The sequence below is a fragment of the Simochromis diagramma genome, unplaced genomic scaffold, assembly GCF_900408965.1.
Source record: "Simochromis diagramma unplaced genomic scaffold, fSimDia1.1 OVJJ01000596.1, whole genome shotgun sequence".
In the NCBI taxonomy this organism is placed as follows: domain Eukaryota; kingdom Metazoa; phylum Chordata; class Actinopteri; order Cichliformes; family Cichlidae; genus Simochromis; species Simochromis diagramma.
In genome coordinates, this window is record NW_024387245.1 from 11,971,458 (window position 1) to 11,992,904 (window position 21,447).

The 21,447-nt window shown below is 41.6% G+C and overlaps 4 protein-coding genes across 7 annotated transcripts; 3 read left to right on the forward strand and 1 right to left on the reverse strand.

Annotated features, from left to right (window-relative positions):
* The first annotated feature begins 2,537 nt into the window (after positions 1-2,537).
* Positions 2,538-5,938, forward strand: LOC120714247 (chemokine-like receptor 1). 2 transcript variants are annotated; one of them, XM_040000375.1, is made up of 4 exons: positions 2,538-2,584; positions 3,436-3,566; positions 3,677-4,639; positions 5,022-5,938. In XM_040000375.1, exons 3-4 carry the CDS (start codon positions 3,685-3,687, stop codon positions 5,027-5,029), a joined length of 963 nt encoding a protein of 320 aa, XP_039856309.1. In that variant the 5' UTR covers positions 2,538-2,584; positions 3,436-3,566; positions 3,677-3,684; the 3' UTR covers positions 5,030-5,938. The 2 variants fall into 2 exon arrangements, with proteins under 2 accessions (XP_039856309.1, XP_039856308.1); XM_040000374.1 differs by having other exon boundaries at positions 3,677-5,938.
* Positions 5,939-6,107: 169 nt separating this feature from the next.
* On the forward strand, positions 6,108-10,222 carry rnf185 (ring finger protein 185). 3 transcript variants are annotated; one of them, XM_040000378.1, is made up of 7 exons: positions 6,108-6,238; positions 6,475-6,743; positions 8,359-8,377; positions 8,504-8,616; positions 8,706-8,760; positions 9,784-9,901; positions 9,982-10,222. In XM_040000378.1, the coding sequence occupies exons 2-7, from the start codon at positions 6,580-6,582 to the stop codon at positions 10,080-10,082; spliced, it is 570 nt and encodes a 189-aa protein (XP_039856312.1). In that variant the 5' UTR covers positions 6,108-6,238; positions 6,475-6,579; the 3' UTR covers positions 10,083-10,222. The 3 variants fall into 3 exon arrangements, with proteins under 3 accessions (XP_039856312.1, XP_039856311.1, XP_039856313.1); XM_040000377.1 differs by lacking the exon at positions 6,108-6,238 and having other exon boundaries at positions 6,245-6,743; XM_040000379.1 differs by lacking the exon at positions 6,108-6,238 and having other exon boundaries at positions 6,245-6,743; positions 9,985-10,222.
* Positions 10,223-11,054: 832 nt separating this feature from the next.
* On the reverse strand, positions 11,055-14,508 carry LOC120714249 (transcription factor Adf-1-like). Its single transcript, XM_040000376.1, has 2 exons — positions 14,316-14,508; positions 11,055-12,040 (listed from the first exon to the last, which is right to left on the reverse strand). The coding sequence occupies exons 1-2, from the start codon at positions 14,443-14,445 to the stop codon at positions 11,328-11,330; spliced, it is 843 nt and encodes a 280-aa protein (XP_039856310.1). The 5' UTR covers positions 14,446-14,508; the 3' UTR covers positions 11,055-11,327.
* A 5,356-nt stretch (positions 14,509-19,864) lies between these two features.
* On the forward strand, positions 19,865-21,326 carry LOC120714084 (homeobox protein goosecoid-2). Its single transcript, XM_040000127.1, has 3 exons — positions 19,865-20,081; positions 20,163-20,395; positions 21,318-21,326. The coding sequence occupies exons 1-3, from the start codon at positions 19,865-19,867 to the stop codon at positions 21,324-21,326; spliced, it is 459 nt and encodes a 152-aa protein (XP_039856061.1).
* The last annotated feature ends 121 nt before the right edge of the window (positions 21,327-21,447 follow it).

Sequence of the window (21,447 nt, forward strand, 5' to 3'; positions counted from 1 at the left end):
GCTGGAGATGGGGAGGGAAGGAAGGGAGGGGCAGGTGACCCCTCCCTGGGGCCAGCTCCCCCGCTGACCCCAGTAGGCACCCCTATACTCCGCGACCCGCCAGGGAAAGGGGGCCCAGGCCCATCCAGACCGGGGCCCAGTGCAGCAGCGCCTCCCGGCCCCACAGAGCCCGGGACAGTCCACCCAACCCCACCACAGAGAAAACTGCACCCACCCCACCATCCACTCATCTTCCAGACTACATAAGACAATAAACACCCAGGCTGAGATCTTCCTCCACCTCTCCTGTATCTCCCCCTCCTGCAGAGAGAGCTCCCGAGGAGAGGAAAGCTCCTGCAAGATGTGACAATCTCCCCCACCAGTTGAAGAGCCCCCCAGGTGGCTCGATGCACCGGCAGCACCCTGCTCCAGGGGTGGGCCCCCATGCATCCACCCGCCCACAACCCCGGCAACACACCAACCAGGACCCAAGCCCCCGAGGCCCGGCCCGGCCCCCAGCCCAGAGACGGAGCGCCCCCAGAACCTCACGCCCATCCCGGACCCACCCAGGGGCAGCCAGGCTACCAGGTCAGTAACCCACGTCCGTCAGCACAGACCCTCCCCTGCCCCGTCCTTACTCTTCTGGCGCAACAAAGAAAAATCTACAGCTGCTTCAGGAAGTATCCATGGAGGGATTGCAGACCTCGGCACTTGCCGACATATGTCTAAGTGGTCCAATTTAAGTTCCCTAGCTCTTACCCCCACCACCCATCCAAAGCTCTTTAACTCCCTCCTGCCCTTCTCCCAGCAAGGTCTAAATACATCTAATGCAGGGTGATCCGTCCCCTGACCCTGTAAGTTTGCCCAATATGTCAATGTAAGCTGTTCCCTCCTCAACCGTAGTGGCATTTCCCCCATCTCCACCTGCAAGCCTACAGTGGGAGTCGCCCCTGTACAAAGTCTCAACACCTGATACTGAATCAAATCTAGCTTTCTAAGAGAAGTGTCTGCTGCCGAATTATATGCCACACAACCATAATCTAACGTTGACCTCACCAATCCAGTGTATATAGCCCTCAGGGACTCCCTATCTGCTCCCCAATCCTTCCCAAACACCTCAAAATGTTCAAAAACTTTTTTACACGTATCCACCAATTCCTGAACGTGTGCACCCCAAGTTAACCTCTCATCAAACCACAACCCCAGAAACTTAAATTTCCTCACTCTTTCTAATCCTATGCCATATAGCTTCAGCTTAATTTCCTCATTAACCCTCTTACTTGTAAAAAACATTGTCTTAGTCTTATCAACTGAAAACTTGAATCCCCACCTATACGACCATTCTTCCACTTTACCAACCGCTTCCTGTAACTTCTTTACAACAAAACCAACATTCCTCCCTCTCCTCCATCATCAGCAAAAAGTGAACACCCCACCCTCTATGTCATTAAACATATCATTAATCATTGAACCTGTCAGTCAAACGCTCACCTGCTTTATATAGAATTCCACTCACACCTGGATCTCATTAACCTCTACCATTGGGAAAACAGGGTAGACTAAATAACAGTCTAGACAAAGAAACAGGAATAAAATCATTTTTCCACTTAACAAACTCATTCACCCAACTAAACAGTTTGAAAAGTCAATCTCTTCACTTAATCTGACTCATGAGGTTATTTTAAATGAAATAAACAATTTTACAAAAAAGAAACACCCCTTCATTTGGTTACACCCAATTGACATGATCAGGAAGTACTGGGGCGGCCCTTACTGTCATGGTCTACGGTGGGTGGCTGGAGTTTCCATTAGGCTCCTGAACTGACCTGGGATCCGCCCCTGGGCAGGGCCAACTCCAGCTCCTGCTCACCTGGAGCCTATTGCAGGCAATCAAGCCAGGGGGATTTAAACCACACATCGATGTTCACCCACTGCCAGTTCGTCGTCAACCCATGTTGGTAACAGGTCTTGTGCTTCAAATTCTCGCTGTGATTTATCTTACTAACAAAGACTCTTTTGTACTACAGTTGCTGTACCCACCCTGGCTCACACTCCACCTCCGGACTCGGGATACCTAGTGATCATTCTGGAAATCCCTCTGTGCCTCACCTGCCTGCCCTCCTGCCATCACACTCCATCTGGAGCCCCGGATCTCAGGTCAGCCTTTCCACGCCACTCAGCCTCCCCTGGATCTTCATCACCCCCCTCTCAAACACTCCAGGTCCCTAACTGCAAGTAAGAATTGCTGCTCTTATACTGGCCACTTCTGAGCTGCCTTCACTACCTGCCTAACTCCTATATCCTCTTCCCTCAGTGTGACTGTTCCCCACTCAGCTCCGTTCCGCTTCTCAGGCCTCGTTCCCTCGCCCTAGCCACGTTCCCCTGGGCACGCCACACCAAGACTCCACGTCTCGTCATTTTCTGTCTTTGCCACGTTTCCTTTTTTTTCCCCCTTTGCACTTAACCGTAATAAACTGTTAAATCATCTACTGTCTCCGCTCTGGGTTTCTGCACCTGAGTCCTATTCAGTACCGGCCATCCATCGCCGTGACACTTCCCACATACCTGTTTTACACATAGGACCTGCTCAAAGGAACACACAATGGTAAGTATAACCAAACTACATAAACAAATGAAAGATCCAAATCAATTAATGATGAAGTGACATTTAGCTTTAAGTACATTTGCACAGATGAAATGAATATAACCAATGCTACCACAAACAGACCCAGGATAGTATGTAGAGCCAAGGTTACATGTGTTGTGTTTACATTAAAGCATTATGATAGACTATACAGGATAACAGAACACAAAATAACAATATATGCAAGTGACAAATGGCAAATGAATTCTGTCCTAGCCACTTTGTCACAGGCTTCTGTATTTTTGCTGCTAGGTTAAAGCCACACCCTTGAGCTTTGCTAATAAGAAACAGAGAGGAGCTGTATAAATGTACCAATATTGATCTAAAATGTGTTGTGAGTGAGATTTATTTACTGCTTCCTTGTCTTGTGATTCCTGAAATGAAAGTTGTTTATTAATCTTTTTTCCCCACTTGGTTTGTTGCATAACAGCTTGGTATTTGATTTTGGGGAACTGCAAAAGGAACATTAGCACAGAAGTCAGAATGTCCTGTGAGCTAATTGAGCCATAACTGATTCTACCTAATAATGTTGTGTAAACTGGTTTTTACAATGTGGGAATTCAATTTTTTTAGATGCCATGTGTAATATTTGTGGTATTGTATGTCTCCCATCTGCAGTAAACCAGTTTAATTATTTCTTGTGAGGTCTAATGCGAGCCCAACCACAGATTACAGTTTTACACAATAATTTCCATTCCACTAAAATGATCTGTAGGCACAATCCTGGTCAAGAAATGTGATATTTTTTTGCCTAAGTTTTGGAGGATATCTCTTTTTGGATGTTACAGCAGTTTTTTCCCTTTCTCTTCTAGTTTCCTGTTGCAAAATACCTACGTCAGTACTTGCTGAGTACTACTGCCCAAGAAACAGAAGTGAGAAAGTCCACCCAACGGCACAAGCAACTTTAAACTCTCTATTTTCACACGAGACATAAAATCCCTATGTAAGTATCTTTTTCTCTATAAAAAAACTGTGTTATTTATAACCTATAATTTTAAAGCTTATATGTGTAAATGTTTGTATTTTTAAAAGTCGTGGTTCCATATATTTCAGGAACAATCATGGACGTGGAGTATTTTGATTATGATAACTACACCGCAGACATCGATAGCAACTTCACCACTGAAGGAACCCTAAATTTATATAGCGCCTCGTCTTCTTCAACTTATGCTCTGGTGGCAGTCAACATCATCATATGTGTTTTGGGGCTTGCAGGAAATTCCCTGGTGATTTGGATTTGTGGATGGAAAATGAAAACCACAGTCATCACCATCTGGTACATCAGCCTGGCCATTTCAAACTTTTTGTTCTGTGCCTTGTTGCCTTTCGAAGTTGTGTACATGATAGCTTCACACTGGCCCTTTGGAGAAGGTTTGTGCAAGCTCGCCTCATCCGCCCTGTTTCTCAACATGCACAGCAGTGTGTTCCTGTTGGTTCTCATCAGCACTGACCGCTGTATCATGGTCTTATTTCCTGTGTGGTCGCACAACCACCGCAAAGTAGGAAAAGCCTTTGGAGCCGTCATCCTCATGTGGGTTCTTTCTGCATTCTTAACAGTGCCCTCACTTATGTACAGGAAAACCACGGTCCACGGCTCGGTCATTCAGTGCCACACGGATTATGGGGTCAGACATAAAGCGGTGGTACTGACCCGTTTCATTTGTGGGTTCCTGATTCCTATCCTAATGATTGTCTTCTGTTGCTCTGTGCTTGCCATAAAGCTCAGAAGTCTGACCCACAAGTCAACAAAGCCGTACAAAATCATGGCTGCGCTCATTTTGTCTTTCTTCGCCTGCTGGGTCCCCTACCACACCTTTGTCCTGCTGGAGATAGACTTTAAGAAACACAACCTGGAGGTCATTAAAACTGGACTAAAAGTTGGGGCCACCTTGGCTGCAGCAAACAGCTTCCTATCTCCAGTTCTCTATGTGTTCATCGGCAATGACTTTAAGAAAACCCTAAGGCGGTCTTTATCATCAAGGATTGAGGATGCTCTGGCAGAGGATATTCGTACAGGTGGTCTCAATCACTCAAGGTCCAAAACAATGGAAACTGGCCTAAATTAGAGTTTTTACTAAGGAGTACATCACAGTGCATAAATATGATTACCATTCTCAATGACCCTGATAATATTGAATGTTGAACTAATAAGTTATTATGGTAACTTTAATAGATTTTTGCACAATATCACATTTAAAGACAAAGTGATCACAATTGGTTATTCAGACAAGCAGAAATCTGGGAAACTGCTATTAATTCTTAATGCATTCAGGTTAAACAAAGCATATCTTTGCTCAGGTATTTTTGTGTGTGTGAATGACTGTCTTGTCTTATTGATTATTGTCATGTTTCCTTTGAAATTCATATTTTAAGTTTACTTATTGTACTGCATTGTTAGCTCTGTGATAGATGGGTGACCTGGCCTGGGTGTACCTGCATCTCTTGCTCCCTGGCAGCTTGGAAAGGCTTCAGGCCTGAAATGGATAAGCACAAGAAAATGGGAAGATGGATGAACTGTGAGGAGCAAAGTGATGCATGTAAATATTAATATGAGTGCCAAAAACTGTGGACTCACTAATGAATGTAATAAAATACTGAAAAAAAGATACACACTCAGTCTCCCTTAAAGGGAACTTGACAAATAGTGGTATTTTATTGTCACTTTCTTCTGTCAAAGTTCTTACATTTCAAACTTACACCCAACCTACACCTATTTTCACACCTTAGCTCGTGTGATTAGTCCAGACGCTTTTCTTTCCAAGCTACTTAGACTTACATTTCAAAGTACAGTCAAGGAAGTCTGCTCTAAATTACTGTATTACTTATATTTGTACTTTTAATTAATAAATATTAAGTGTACCTGTATTCATTTTTCCAGTAAAAATCAAACTATCACCTGACTTTGAAGTTCCTGCAGATTATTTTTCTTTATAGATAGTTTTTACCTCTGCCAAGGAGGTTATGTTTTTGGTAGCGGTTGTGTGCGTGCGTGTCATTCAGTTCATTCAAGAGCTCGAATTTTTTAAATTATTCTGATCAAACTTTGTAGGGGTCCAGAGTGAGGTCATGTTAACTATCCATTAAAATTTGGCTTTCATCCACTAGGGTCTTCAAGGTCAAGCAAATGATTTATTGGTCAAAAATTGATAAAATGCCTTTTAACTTACAAACTATGATTCTTACATGTGTGGTGTATATAGAGAGTACTGCATGAAGATTTTAAATATCAGGTCACATTTGAACTCTGACTTCTCCTTCAAGGTCTATAGACTGATTTGAAGGTCAAAGTGATAATAATGCCATATGGAGCTATTTGCTGTTTTTTACTGCCATTGTGTGTTGATTGACAACATAGGCATGCAGCAAATGATATATGGGGATTTTAAATATCACGTTATTTTAGACCTCTGACCTCTTCTTCACAGTTAAATGAGACCAAACTTTCACAAAATGTCCTTCATCTTTAAAGCTCTGCTTAAAAGTGGTGGAACCTTTTGTCAGGTTCACCTGAAAGGCTTAACTGAGGGCCACAAAATCCCACGATTCAGTCTTAGCCACGCCCCCTCCAGGGATCTACTACCGGTTAAGTGGCGTTGCTGAAAGTGTGATGCAAAGGTCTGTAAGGCTATTTTCTAGACTCCTTACAACAAATTATGAGTGTCACTCACCATCGAATCATTTTCTGAGTGACACCGTTTAACATCTGTCGCTCAGCTGTTGGTTAATCTCTGTGAAACTGTCGTTTTGTGCTTAGTTTTCCTTGTTTGCTAACGTTAGCGTAAATGTTCGACATGGACGTTTCTTCCAGCAGGGTATTTTTGTTTGTTTTCACTCCTTTCTCCTCTCGTTAGCCCCACTTCCTGGCCACTGGACCTCTTTATGTGTATGTATTGAGACCCCGGGTGCCATTGTAGTCACCCCAGCTACTTGTTTAGAGGATTTAAGCTGTGTGACAAATGGCCAACGCTGCTCCTCCGACTCCGGGCGTTGAAAACGCAAGTCCCGGATCTAGTAGCTCGGCTGCCGCTGACAGTGGCAACCAGGACAGCACCTTTGAATGTAACATATGCCTGGACACCGCCAAGGACGCCGTGATTAGTTTATGTGGACACCTCTTCTGGTAAGAAGCGTGCTGCTGTCTGTGACACATGTTTATATTTTTAATTGTGAGCCAGAGGTGAGTCGGGGACACATCAGCATAGCTCCTAAAGACCAATATCAGTTTGTAACTGGCAGACATGACGAGATCGTTTCCAAGCACGCATAACTTATCACATCATACTTGGCAAACACTGAACGGAAATGCTAAGTTTTGGTAGAAGTTAATAGTAGTAGTTAATATTGCCTGTTTATTAGTAAATTGTGAGGCAGGTCCTACAAAATTTCAGATGTGCAGTGTGACATCCAACATGTAAACAGGGATGGTTTGAGTTTACCTCCACTTCTGAGCCTCTGCGAATGTAATACAGGCCAACCTCGGTCCACACAGAATAGCCAAGGGTGTGCTATAAAGTGAAGTGTCTCAGATGTGGCTCGATCACTTTGGTAACTTACGCTGAACACACAACCTGGTTCATAACAGGCTATATTCAGACTTTTGCTTTAAATAAGTATCACATTTGCCCTAATTGTGGTCCTTCACCTTACTAACACTGTCAAATGAAGCAAACCATGCATCATGCATTCAGTTGGTGAAACATGTGCTTTGATTCTTAGTTCTGATTAGTTGCCAAGCCTGTTTTAGAAAATTAATCAGTGTATTTGTGGGCTATTAAGTGGCTTTACAGTGTGTGAAGTTTCTCTCTGATATGAGACGGGGAGGAGGCACAAACCGAGCCCTGGGGGTTCACAAGCTCGTGCACTCCCACGAATATTAGGGCGGTTGAGCCAGGGTTGGCCGTTGTTATGAAATCTGTGCAAAATCAAATATGCATGGTGACCTCCTGAAAAACAAGAACAGTCAGAAGGACATTTTATTTGTAAGCTCTTTATCACAGAGAATATTAAATCAGTCAAATATACTTCCCTTTGATTAGGCCACAAACTGAGTGATTACCAGATCTTCTTCATGAGGCTTTGTGACACTGACCTGACCTGACAACACCAAGGGCTCTGAAAGCAATGTGCAGTTGTCCTGTCACAAATAAGCAGCAGCTCCAGGAGTGCTAAAAGAAATAAATCAACTTATGAATTCACAACAACTCTGTCACCTGACATTTTTGCAGCTCCAGCGTTCCTTTCTGCAGTTTTATTATGTTTGATATATCTTTATTCCTGTAGTATACACAGTGTACCTGTTGTGTACACAGACAGCTGGAGACCTGCTGGTTGAGTAGTCGTTCCTGTTATACTACTTTGAAGCCACCTGGAATGCCTGTGTAGTTGGTGCACTGGGGTGTAAATTCTCACTGGATGAGTCTTTTGTGTTCACAAAAAATACCCAAGCATGCAAGTGTCTGCACAGACCTCCAGGCTCTCGCCGTCTGATGATGAACTTTACATTACTAGGATCCAAGCAAACCCCAGCAGACTTACAGACACAGAAAGCATAATCCCGGCCTAAAGCAAAGAAAGCCTGACCCTGTTGAACTTGCTTTGTAGTACACCCCTTCTGGGCAAAATTAAGTTAAATTGCAAATTTAAGTTCCTGCTTTGTGACTCATAGGTGCTCAAGGACATTTAATATCTAACTAATCAAGCTTCTCCCATCTTCATTTGCATCTCCTCCTGATTAGCTGGCCTTGTTTGCATCAGGTAAGCTGAAACCGTTGTTTCCTCTTGTTTTTGCACTCCACCAGAAGCAGCACATCGTTACAGATAAAGGAAGCGATTAGCTTCTTCACTTTTTTTTTTTTTTTTTTTTTTTTTTAAATTTTGTAGTGGCTGGAGACTCGACCCAACAGACAAGTGTGTCCAGTATGCAAAGCTGGTATCAGCCGAGATAAAGTAATCCCCATATATGGGCGCGGAAGTACAGGTCAACAGGATCCAAGGTGGGTAAAATTGGTGACTGTGATAATTAGATAGTATTAAATATTAGTGATTTGGAGTCATTTTGGGTAATTCTGGTTATGTTTTACAGAGAAAAAACACCCCCACGACCACAAGGACAAAGGCCCGAGCCAGAAAACCGTGGGGTAAGTACTATAGATCAGTATACAGGGCTCCAGAGTGCGACCAAAGTGTACTTCAAGAACAGTTTCCCATCTCAAATCTCTGTTTTCTGCATTAGTCATTCGCTTATTATTACCCGCCAGTCTACTGTTGTTTACAGCGCTGTCGGCCGCTGTCTGTCAACAAAGCCTAATTTCTGCTGTTCAATACTGAAGAAGTTTAGACTTTTTAAAATTATGCAAAATTGCAGAATATTTTTAAGGTTATCTGCTTTAAAAAGCCAGGCCAGGAAAATCTTCATGTTTTTCTGTGTTTTATTCTCAGTTACTTTGACACAAAGGCACCTGCAGTGATGCTTACACACCACACAGAAAAGATCAAAAGAACGATTGATAACCTTTTTGTTAAGTTAAGGCCTGATCCGTCTGAAATTCATAGCCGGTGCTCTGACACGGAGCCATCAATCTCTGAACTCTGAAAAAGCACAGTGTACCCAGGAAACACATTATATGCTGCGATAAATGCACTGCCCAAGTGTCCCCTCTGCCTTTCAGCAGCAGGCAGCAGCAAACAGGTAAAACTGCAGTGTGAAGCGATGCAGTTGAAAAGTTTGGGTGTGCCTAAGAAAAAAAGTTAGGCGCACCAGTGCAACCGTGGCAAAAAGTTAGTCTAGAGCCCTGGTATATTTTTATTATCATCCTGAAGTATGCCAAATTTTAAGCTCTTTTTAAAAAAAGAATTTAGACATAGTGTAGTGTTTTATAGCCCTGTAAGCTGCCCAGTAACATTATGAATTCATGATGAAACCATTGCATACAGTGATGTAGGTTTGCTGTATCCATTAACAGACTGACATTCCCCACCGGGATCTGTTAGATAATAAGTGTGGAGAGCCAGCGCGTCTCCAGAGAATGATATCATTTGGCACTTGCTGTTGCGTCACGTCTCACTTGCTGTACATTAAACTGTACCTCAGATATTGCAAAGACACGTCTGCTCATTAAGGCAACTCAGACTTTCGTAACTTTTGATGATACGTATTACAGGGTTTTCAGGGATTTGGCTTTGGAGATGGAGGCTTCCAAATGTCGTTTGGGATCGGTGCCTTTCCGTTTGGTATTTTTGCAACAGCTTTTAACATCAATGATGGAAGACCTCCTCCAGGTATTTGTTTGTCACACATCACTATGACCGCTCCAAGCATTTAGCATGTCAAATAACCTCCTGTTAAACAATTTCCCAAGCAGCGGCTCCGGGGACACCGCAGCACACGGACGAGCAGTTTCTGTCTCGACTCTTCCTCTTTGTGGCTCTCGTGATCATGTTTTGGCTGCTAATTGCATAAAACTCAAGAGATCTGACACATCTGTGATTCTGCTTTCATACTTCTTTCCCCCCCCCCCCCTCTTGCAATAAATGTGATTATACATAAACAAATGACACATAACTGAACTTCTGTCATTTTCATGCTATAAATAATAAAAAGCAAAAGCAAAATGATCCTACTTATAAAAGCAGTTCAAAGTTTTATACAGATATTCTTTAGGGACTGATGAGTGAAATGTACAGTGTTTAAATTTATTGAAGTGTATGTTGTTATTGTTGCCATCTAAATCTAAAGATCTCCAGATTATTTGGAATTGTATTTAATTTTTTTTTCCTGGGTCTGGTCACTGAAACAAGGTCAACCTGAGTGCTGATCATTTGTTGCAAAAAAAGTTTTCAGAAACCCCAAAGTTTCATCACACAATTAGTGGTTTAGTCTTGCAAGTGATGGCGACATAGTGTATGGGTCTACAGCCAGAAAGAGAAAACAGAACTTTATTCTGCATGGAAAGCATGCTGGGAAAAGACAAGAAAAAACAGTTTGCCAAACAGGACTTTTGGCTTGATGCACTTTGCAGTTAAAGTTATTTGGCTACAGTAACAATGAGCATGTCCTTTGGGACATACTTTGGGGATCCAGTGATTATTTTAACTGAGTTTTGCAACATAACAAAATTACTTAAATGTAATCTGAAGCTGTTGAACTGTGTGTCAACCTTTACAGATGGTAGTGACCTTAAAAAAAACAAATCTGTCCAGGAACTGCTCGAAATGAAATTACCTGATCAGAGCATAAATCCCACTAAATAGCTGTGGGTGACTTCAAACGGACACTTTTTCAGAATACAAGAATCTTTATTTTAGATTTAAAAAGAAGCATGTAAGCAGAAAGAGTCATTCATTAAACAGTGTTCACCTACGCATTTATTCTCATCAGTTTACTGTATGCAATTGTAATTACATGTAAAATACTGTAATTATTACAGAGTAAAAATTAAGACTGGTTGACTAAGAAACAGCTTTTTTGAAATGTTTGAAATCTATTGATAAAGTTATGTAAATAAAGATTAACTGTCTGTTTATGGTGTAAATCTAATGACTTCATTGCCTCTAAGTCTTTATTACCTAATAAATACACTAATCATTGGGAAACAAACTACTTCACATAAAAAATTTCTTCAATATCTACCGCTTTTACTAATTCTGTGGCAGAAGTTTATATAAAAGAAATACAATAAAGTATTTTTTAAAAGTTTAAATGTAATCAGTGCTGTGTTTCTGTCTCCACCTTCTTTTCTTGAGACGCTGAATGTGTAACGTTGAACTCTGCCTCGTACATAATCTGCTGGATCTTTATTTTCGTCTCGCACCTCTTCTGTGGAGCGAGTCTCTTCAGAGCGGGAACAAAGCTCAGCAGGAACAGTTCATCCTCGTCCCGCGGCTTAGTGGGAAAAGAGGGGACATTGTCTTTGACCAACCATTTTGTTGGATTGGGCGTACTTTGGGAGGAAGGTGCAGACGGCGGCTCTTGGGCCGGTTTCCGTTTCTGTCCAGTAACGCCAGTGACAGGCGAGACCTGTGGGGGTGATGGTATCTTGGCCAGAACGGCCAGCTGAGCCACCTGTGTGTCCTGAGTCACTGGAGGAAGCTGCGTTACAAATGTCGCCTGTGGTTTGAGGTCGGGCAGACTCACGGGGACCTTTACAGCACTCTGTGGTGTTTTGATTGCCTCTGACAAAGCGGTTTCTCCATCCACATTGCTAGAGTCTTCAGGGTTGTCGTGGTCCTCATCATTGTTGGCAGAGATTTCCTGCAGTCCACTTCTTGACCCAGTGAATGGCGCAATGAAGTTCATAAGTTGTCTGTATTTCCATTTGCTTTGAACGTTTTCTCCCTGCTTCTTGCTTTTAAGCTCCATTCGGACCTCCTTCAGGTACCTGTCTCTCATGTTCTTCCATCTTCTTTTGCACTCCTCGGCTTGAAAAGTAGAACATCAGAATGTGAGAAGCAAGAAGCCACAGGATCATTTCTTAATGAGCAATAATAAATATTCAGAAGAGTAAAACAATGGTCTTTTGAAATGAACTGCTCATTGCTGTCCATTTTAGAAATATTTCAAAACTGAATACAACATCTGTCAAAACAACAACTAGAACCTTTAATTGTATTTACGTGTAATACAGTGTTTCTGTTTAAAACTGGGGGCTGTGTGGGCTTAATGTTGTCAAACTTTTTATTCACATGCTCCTAAATCTGTTTGCATTGCAGGTCTATTCTTAGCTGCAAATGTGGGTGAAATGCTCGCGTTTACATCGTTTAGCCCATCTGCGTGCTATAAAGCCGTGCCTTAATAACTGTCGAGAATTTTTTATAATCAAATTATTCACTGAAATGATGCAGACCTACTGTATTGAACTGATTTTCCTCTCCCCATCTCTAGAGTAAAGCCTACCACTGGTAGGGAACTGACTTGATCAGTCAAGTCATTTTGCATCGAGGGGCACATACAGCCCACTTTGATCTTAAGTGGCCCAGTGAAACTATTTTTGTCAGTGTAAAGACATTTAATTGCACATTTAATCCTTAAGATATCTTACTATGAAATAAAGAAGTGTCATTGCAACACCACATTTAAGTTTTTCAACATGATAAATGTGTATTTAAAAAAAAAAAAAGTTTTGGCAGTTTTTCTCAATTGATGAAAATTTTGTTTTAACCAACATTTTTATAGTAGACAGTAAAAAAACAGGACCTTTTCTGTCATTTAATTCATTATCTGCTTTAATGTAGCATGAATGGCTGTGAGGGAGCTCTTTATCAGCAAAGGTGCTTAAAGTATGCCCTCCCTCATATTTTTCAAAGCCATTCAGCAGGTCAGATTGGAGTGCTTACTGGAGTGCTTACCCCAAGCCTTGTATTTGACACTACTGATCATTGATGATGTTTCATTAACAATTGGCCCCCCTTTGAGCTTCAAATTAAATAACTCCTGATGGAACAGATTCAACAACATCTAGTGAACTCATTGCCATGATCAGGAAACCACTTTGAGATGATTTGAGCTTTATGGTGTGGTGTGTTATCCCACATCAATCAGAACACTGTGGTCATAAAAGGGGTGGTCATGTTCACCAACGATACTCAGGTAGGCTGTGCCATGTAACATTGCTCAGGTGATACTAAGGGGCTCAAAGTGTGCCAAAAAAACATCTCCCACCTCATTACAGCACCATCAGCCTGAGGTGTTGGTACAACACCGATCCATACTTTCATGTCTGTACCTAACAACACTGGTGAGTGTGTGTTTTTATACTAGACCAGAGTTTTACCTGGCCCAGAAATGGCCTTTTTAGGTGGTTTGTTGTTGTTTTTTTATCCATGCTTAGTTCTGCTTTTATTTAAGACAGTGAACCTGAAGTAACATATTTACAGCCATTTAATAAACAAAAGGAATTATATTTATCTCATGCGGTTTAGTCTAGGGGAGGGCCAAATGTCTCACCAGGCACTCCAGGTTAACTCTTTGCCTCTTATTTCTTTCTTCTTCCTTTTTAAATTTGGTATTCTTTACTTTTGAGTGATTTTCCATGTCTGTCACTTTGCTACTGGAACACCTGAATTTGCCCAATGAGGGACAATAAAGGACGTTTCTAATCTATTCTTTTTTTTTTTTTTAGAATTTTTCTTTATAAAGAAAAGTGACGCGCTTTGACGATACTTTCATCTCTTTGTATAATTTTTTATTTGTGCTCCTTTTTCCTTGCCAAGTCTGGAGGTCATGAGTTCACCCTTGGCCGCGAAGCAGTGCACCTGCTTGTATTTGAGGCTGGGGGCTCTCCCTGCCCACGAGCTTTCGAAAGAGGCACGCGGCTCTACGACTCCGTACCGGAGCGCAGATATCTTCTTTCCTCCGCCGCGCGGTGCTGAGCACGCGGCGGGGAGCGCGGAGGAGCGGGACCGTGCGGTTCGGTGCAGCGCGGCCTGCGCACCTCGGGCCCACGACGGCGGCGTGCGAGCGAGCCGCTACCGCTAGCACGGTGCGCGCGACTGCATCCACACCGCAGGTCAGCCGTGCAGAGAAACGCAAAAACCATTACAGATGCCCCCAGGCCAGTGTGAGAAACAGCCGCAGCTCTCAGGAAAGCGCAGTTAACATTTAGCGTCCTTTCAGACCTCCGCGCCGAAAACAGCTGAACAAATAATAACTGCCATTAAAGTTGTAGCGAACAGAAAAAACAAGCGGCACACTCACTCGGAAGTCCCAGCTCCATGCTGATGCTTCTCCAGGCATTTGTCCGACTTTCTGTGCAGCGGTAATTTGGCAGTGTAACGTTGTAAAGCTCCGGGTAATTAAATACAGCCAATATTAACTTATCGTCCATTTTGCCCCAGCGTCGTCTGTGCTGCGCGGACGCGGAAGCGGCAGTCTTCTCCCGCCTTTTCCGCCCAGCAGCTGCTGCCAGCGCGTGTTATCGCGAGTGGCGGGCCGCCTGCCGCGCCGTGCCGTGCCGCTCTGCTGTCAACACTGCAGGCTTCCGCCACACGGGGGCGCACGTCACCTGTCAGCCCTGAACTATTGAGCGGGGAAGCTTTAATATGTATGCGTAATAATAACAATAATAAATTTCAAAAAATGTGTCTTTCTTTTTGAAACCTCTTTTTAAATATAAACTTTTTATGAATATTGTACAGCTTTAATGTCTTGTGACATAGGATGCTTTGAAGGGAGCCATTGAGTTTTCTTCCTGTTAGAGATGTTACAGAATAGTAGCTGTTGCAGTTTACCAGTGTCATCTTTGTCACATTTCTTTATTAATATATATATATATTATTATATATATATTATTATATTTTTATATATTTTATTGTCATTATTATTATTATTATTACTTGGTTAATGTGTATTATAACAATATCAAAGCTGGCACATTGGGGGGAAAGTCTGGAAGAAAAAAGAAAAGGGAAGAAAATATAATAAAATGATAGAACATAATTAGAAAAGCACAACACCTGGAAGAGAAAAATATGCAAAACCACAGATACGCAATCAACAACAGAATCAACAATCTAGTTAAGACAGTTTACCACATGAAGACTACCTCTAGTATTCAGAAGTCAACACTGCAGGGCACACACTTTTCTAAAGTGGCTATGAAGAAAGCACAAAAGACTGCCATTGTGGGTCAAGTGCATGTTAACATTCACCACTTTTCCTGCACCTTAACGGCCCCCAAGAGAGGAAATGTTGACACAGTACAAAGCAACAAGCTACTTCCACAAAGAAAAGAAAATGCAGCTACAATAAAGGCAGGAAAGATGCCGGCTGAAGCTGTGGGAAGGCAGTCCTCGGAGCTTTTGTTGGCTTAATTTCTGCCTTACAATATTTACCTAGCTGGAAAAGTTGCATTCAAATATACTGTAAAACTGTACATGTAGGATTTATGTGTATTTATGTTTTAAGTCATACATACCCGGATTTCAGATTAGCGTGGGAGATTAGAAGTGCCCTTTGTTTAGTTTGTTGGGAGCTAATCACCTAATATTTTATTAATTAAAGACACATTTCATTCATTATTTAATGATGTACTTACTTAAGTTATTTTGGCACCCTAGGCTTTCCGTAATGTCATCACCATACTGAGGCATCTCTACAGGTTAACCTGTGATTGGGGGTCTCAAGTAGACTTTATTTCATTTTAAGGAGTCAAAAGTCAAAAAGGTAAGGAAACCCTGGCATATAACCTACAGGATTTCTGCATTTATTACTGAACGTTGTCGGATCTTCATCTAAGTCACAGTTATAGACAAACACAATCAATAATGTACTCAGTGCTTTTATTCTCATGTCTTTATTGAGTACACGAGTAATCAATTAAGGTGCAGGGCTAAAAAAAAAAAAAAAAATTAAGTGAACCAAAACCCCTGTGCTACAGATTTCTCCAACTGCTGAAGTCAAGTGTCCCAAATGTAAGAGGTGAAACTGGAAGCGTGGGCTGGAGGGGCGTCCCTCCCCCTACATGAACGCACACAGAGTATGATTAAATTCAAAGTGCACATCTAACACAACAGCTTTCACAGGTCCTCAGAAGTGACTGGAAAAAGCTTGAAAAGGCCTTTTAAGGGCCTGTGTCGATCAATCCACAGTGAAGTTTGCACTCCTTTAAAAAAAAAAATTAAAAAGGTGATAAAGAGCAGAACATCTGCACAAACCTCTTGAAGTCTTTGTTTATGTGTGCATTTGAGCTGTCAGTGAAATGAAATGAAAATGATACAAATCGAATCTTTAATTTGTTTAATGTGTTTTTTGTCTGTTTAGCTGTTATTTATTTTTTGGGAAATGAATAAAATTGTAAATATGAGTGTGAAGAGGAAGCGAGGCTCTATAACCTGAGCTGCAGAATGAAAAAAGCAGACCAAAAAAAGAAATTGCGCAATTTTTCCCTGTTACTCCCTTTTTGATTCCATCTTTTTCTTGCAAGCTCAGTCTTGCGCCATGATTTTGAAGCAAAACAAACTAAACACCAGATCCCACTTCAGGTCCTTGGGGGGATATAATATATATTTTTTATAAACACAATAAAGAAAAACATTGTGCAATGCAATTAAAAAATACTTTATGCAACAATGGAGTGGTACTCCAGATTCCTCCTCCCTGTTGGTGCATTATGTCTACAGTTTTTTTTTTTTTGCACAAGTTCAGGTGGAAACAGAAAGAGTAGGAGGGTGTGATCCCCCGGTCGCCCTGATTCAATCTCTGTTTCTGCAGGAGGTATTGGGCCTGGGTCCAAACACCAAGCACCAAGCACCAAGCAGAGAAGCTGAGCATTTTCACACGTCAGCGTTCTGCTGCCTTGCACAGCTCCCTGCTCGTTTATCAACAGTCCGTGTGTGGGTGTATTTATAATCCAGTGTCTCCTGTCTGATGTGCACTGATTTGATTTGTGTCCTTTAATCTTCTCATTTTTTCCGCCCACGCGCTTTCTGTCTGAATAGCCATTTAAAATATAAGACCGTGACACGTAACCCTAAAGAGCGCACACGCTCAGAAGCATCCAAGCAAATCAACATTCTGTGTGTCAACTAATATTTTCCAGGCTCTGTCTTCCAAATGCAGTGTCACACAACAAAAAAGAAGTTATTATAATGATTACAGTGTCTCATTCACCCTCCGCCTCATTTAGTTTATTTGTTCAGTCTTCTCATAAAACACAGACAGTGTCGTCTTCTTCTCTTCTTTCAGCTGCTCCCTTTAGGGTTCATCTGCCTTCATCTCATCGTCTCCCCAGCCTCCTCCTCTGTCACACCAACCCTCTGCATGTCCTGCTTCACTACATCCATGAATCTGCTCTATGGTTTTCCTCTTTTCCTCTATCTCTCCTCTCCAAATGTCCAAACCATCTCAACCTTGCCTCTATAACTCCCACTGACAATCTTAGCATCCAGCTCTTCCACCTTCAGATCCACCTCCCATCTTATTGTTAGTGCCATCGTCTCCGAACCATACATCACAGCAGTTCTCACTGTCGTCTAGTCATCCTTTCATTATTGCTGTTATCCTTCCGTCACAAATCACCCCTAACACTCGTGTCCTCTCAGTCCACTCTCCTGCGCTCTCTTCTTCACCTCTGTTGTGCTCTGTCCACTGGTTTGGATGACTGAGCCCAGGTACAGCCTGATATTTCACCTTCACTACCTCTCTTCCTTGCATCTTCACTGTTACACCCATCTTCCTCTCACTGACACACATATTCTGTTTTGCTTCTTCACCTTCACTCTCTTCACTTTTTTGTGTATTTCCATCTCTGTCCTTAATCACCCTGACCATCAGTTCAATCTCTCACGAGTCCTTTTCTTCTTCCTAGCGTCCAGCCTCAAACATAACTCATTGAAAGCCTTTTTCTTGTCTCTTTGCTGCTATATGCCTAGCCTCCTGGTACCCCTGCCTCCTCTCTTCATCTCTTCGATTATCCCACTTTTTCTTTGCCAACTCCTTCCTTTAAATACTTTCCTGTATTTTCACAACCGAGTCTCTTGCTTTTCTGCCCAGAGGATACAGCAAAAGCCTTCTTGCCAGTTTCCTTCAGCACTTTAACAGTTATCTGTTATCTGCACAACATTCTACTTTTTTCAACCTCCACTATTTAATCCTTGCCTCTGCCTTCACTCGCTTCCTCTTGTTGATTTCCAAAGCCATCCTACAGACTACTATCTGATGCTGTGTAGATACATCCCCCCCAGACTTCTGCAGACCTTCTGCACTGGAGATAGTCAACCTGTCCATCTGTGTATTGTAGAGGCAGCCAATCAGAAGAATGTTGACAGAGGTGCTGAGCCAAGTTCCATTTTAATGATTATGATTATAAAATGATTATTTTGAACAGTTATTCATTCACAACTACCTTATAATACCATACCAACATACTTTATTTATAAAGCACTTTTTAAAAAATACATTGTACAATTCATGTGATATTCAATGTAATAAATTCCAGCATATCAAGAAAGATTTTTCCTTAAGACAAAGAGTTTTATACTATTTTTGAATCTCCTAAAAATGCAGAAAAGAATTCATCTGCCACCCATCGGCTGTGGTTCTTTTCTCTTTTACTCCTTGTACCAAATATTGCTTACAACAATAAAATGGATCTTTATTGTTGTAATCCCCAGTAATGAATTTTGAACTGTTTGAACCAACATGGATATAGTACAATTCCTTCTATTGAGAACCACAATAACTGCAGATAAGGATCTCACTTTCTGCGCAAACTATACATCAACAATCTGGATGCTATTAAACCCGAGTGAAAAGGATGAGATGGTGTTTATTGTTATCTGTTTTCAAAAAGCGCTTATAAAGGGAGCTTAGGACAGATTGTGGAAATCCATTAATTCTCTGGGAGGGGGGAAAAAAAAGGTGTATTGCCTTGTATGAAATCACAGGATTTGTCGGGGTTGGAGGTGGTGGTGGGGGGGGCTGAATTTAACCTGTAATAGCTTTACCTCAGCTGCGCACATTGTCAGAAAAGTCAGACTGAAAAGACTGCAGCACAAAGATAAGACACATGATGCACGATCGTGAATACAAACGACTGGGATGGATCCATATCTCTGAATTTTCTCTCTCTGTGTGCAAACATACACGGGCCAAATGAGTCACCCCATCATCTGCAGCGCCCTAATCACTTTGTAATCACTTTAAGTGTGCACTGTTGTTGACAGTGTAGCCCCAGCTTGTGTAAATAAATATACCAATTTATGCAGGATCGTTTGTTGACAGAGCTATACGTGGAAGCGACATTATGAAGTGAATTTGAAGAACTAATCCTCAGACTCAGCATACACAAGTCTGTGGCCACACCAAGAACGCTCATCTTTAAATCCAGGTTTCTAATACCAAGAAATCCCCTTTCCTCTAAAACCTTAACAATAAGGATCTTAGGAGCTCTCCACTTCTCATTTTATGCAGCGAAATCTGATTTCTTTTGAAGAAAGGAATGAGGCGAGATTAACTGAATCTGCCGTCCTCCCTAACCTCTTCACAAAACTGCCCAGATTAGCAAGGAATTAAGTTTCAACCGTTTTTATGTGTCTGGTCCATAGGGGGGGATTATGGTTTTACTTCTTTTTTTTTTGGCCTCCCAATTTCACTATAAGGGCTTGACACGCTGCTGTAAAGAGGAGAAGGAGAAGGAGAAGAGCAACTGAGGCTCGAAAAGTCCTCTGTGTGTGTGTCACAATATCCTGTGATCACCACTGCTTTTGAGCTTTCACTGAAACCTCTTTGGAGGTGGACTGATCAGGATGGAGAGGCAGAAGTTCCCCTTTACTATTGAGAACATCCTGAAGTATCCGAGCAGGAGTGGAGATAAACGGTCCTACGGAGCGAGTGGTCTTGGCTTAAAAGAGAAGACAGTGAGTCCTGCTGGAGGCCAAACAGAGGCGGTTCATCATGCCTGCCTGTGCTGCTGCTACTGCTCCCACTGTGCTGACATACTCCAGCCTGACTTCATCCACGAAGGTAGGACCATACCTTCCGCTTTTGTCTGTGGTTGAGCTTGATTCTGCTCCCCCAACCTTAAATCAGACCTCCTCCCTGCAGCTTGTCAGTATGGCTGGAACCCAGCAATCCTCTCAGATTCGTGCAGGCTGGGAGACACTCACAGGGAGGAGCAGTCACCCAGTCAACAGAGGCGAACCCGGCGTCACCGGACCATTTTCACCGAGGAACAGCTGGACGCACTGGAGGAGCTGTTCCTGCAGAACCAGTACCCAGATGTGAACACAAGAGAGAAACTCGCACAGCGCACTCACTTAAGAGAAGAGAGAGTGGAGGTAACACTGCAGCATCACATAATTGTTTTTATTAAATATGATGGTCTGCTAAAAATGTAAATGTGAATAAAGACTACTGTAGATACTGAATTTAATAAAATGACAGCTCAACAATGTTGCCTCTTTTCTGTCAATCAGGTTTGGTTTAAAAACAGAAGAGCCAAGTGGAGACGTCAAAAAAGACTTTCCTTTGTTGTGGGAAACACAGAAAAAAAGTGAAAAAAAAAGGAAAAAAAAGAAGAAGTTTGCATGGCTCTGTGTGATCCAATCAAAATAATTTGCATATACCTATATGTAACATATAATTCTTATATGTAACCATATATGTAAAATCCTGGTATGTATTGATACTATTACTGTAAGTAAAACCTTGAATTTGTAAATGGGTTGTTGTAGTTTGCACAGACTGTTAAAAAAAAACGTGTCCTTGAGAAAAAATACAGTTGTCAGGGGATTTTTTTTAAGAAAATAAGAAATGCCTTTTTTGTGCCACCCATAGAAAGCGCAGCTAACTTATTATTATTATTTTATTTATTTATTTTTAATTTAAATTTGAATTTTATTTTTTTATTTTTTTTAATTTGAATAGAATTTTAACGCCTTACTTTATCGATTTCTTTAGCATTTCTTTGTCAAACAAGCGACCAGGGGCTCAGAACTAGCCCGCCAAAGAGTCCAACATGGCTCAGTGGATGGTTTGCTATATCTGAAAATTACAATGAAGTCATTAATATGTTTAGTATGTCTAATATCAATTTTCCCACAAAATGTTGTTCGTTTCTGGTGATGACAGGCATGAAAATGTTTCAAAAGTTTAAATCACTTCTGACTAATTGTTTACACTGTAAATAAATATATAAAAAATTATTAAATTGTTAGGCACTAAAAACTCCACATGTGAAGGTCTTGTGCTTTTGTAAAGCCACTGTGAGACGGGACACTAGAGTTTGTCTTCTGTACTGTAAATGGAGTGTAAGTTTATTTCATGAAACCAAAACTATATAAAGCCTTTTTAAAAATTATATATATATAAATATTTTTTTATTATTTTT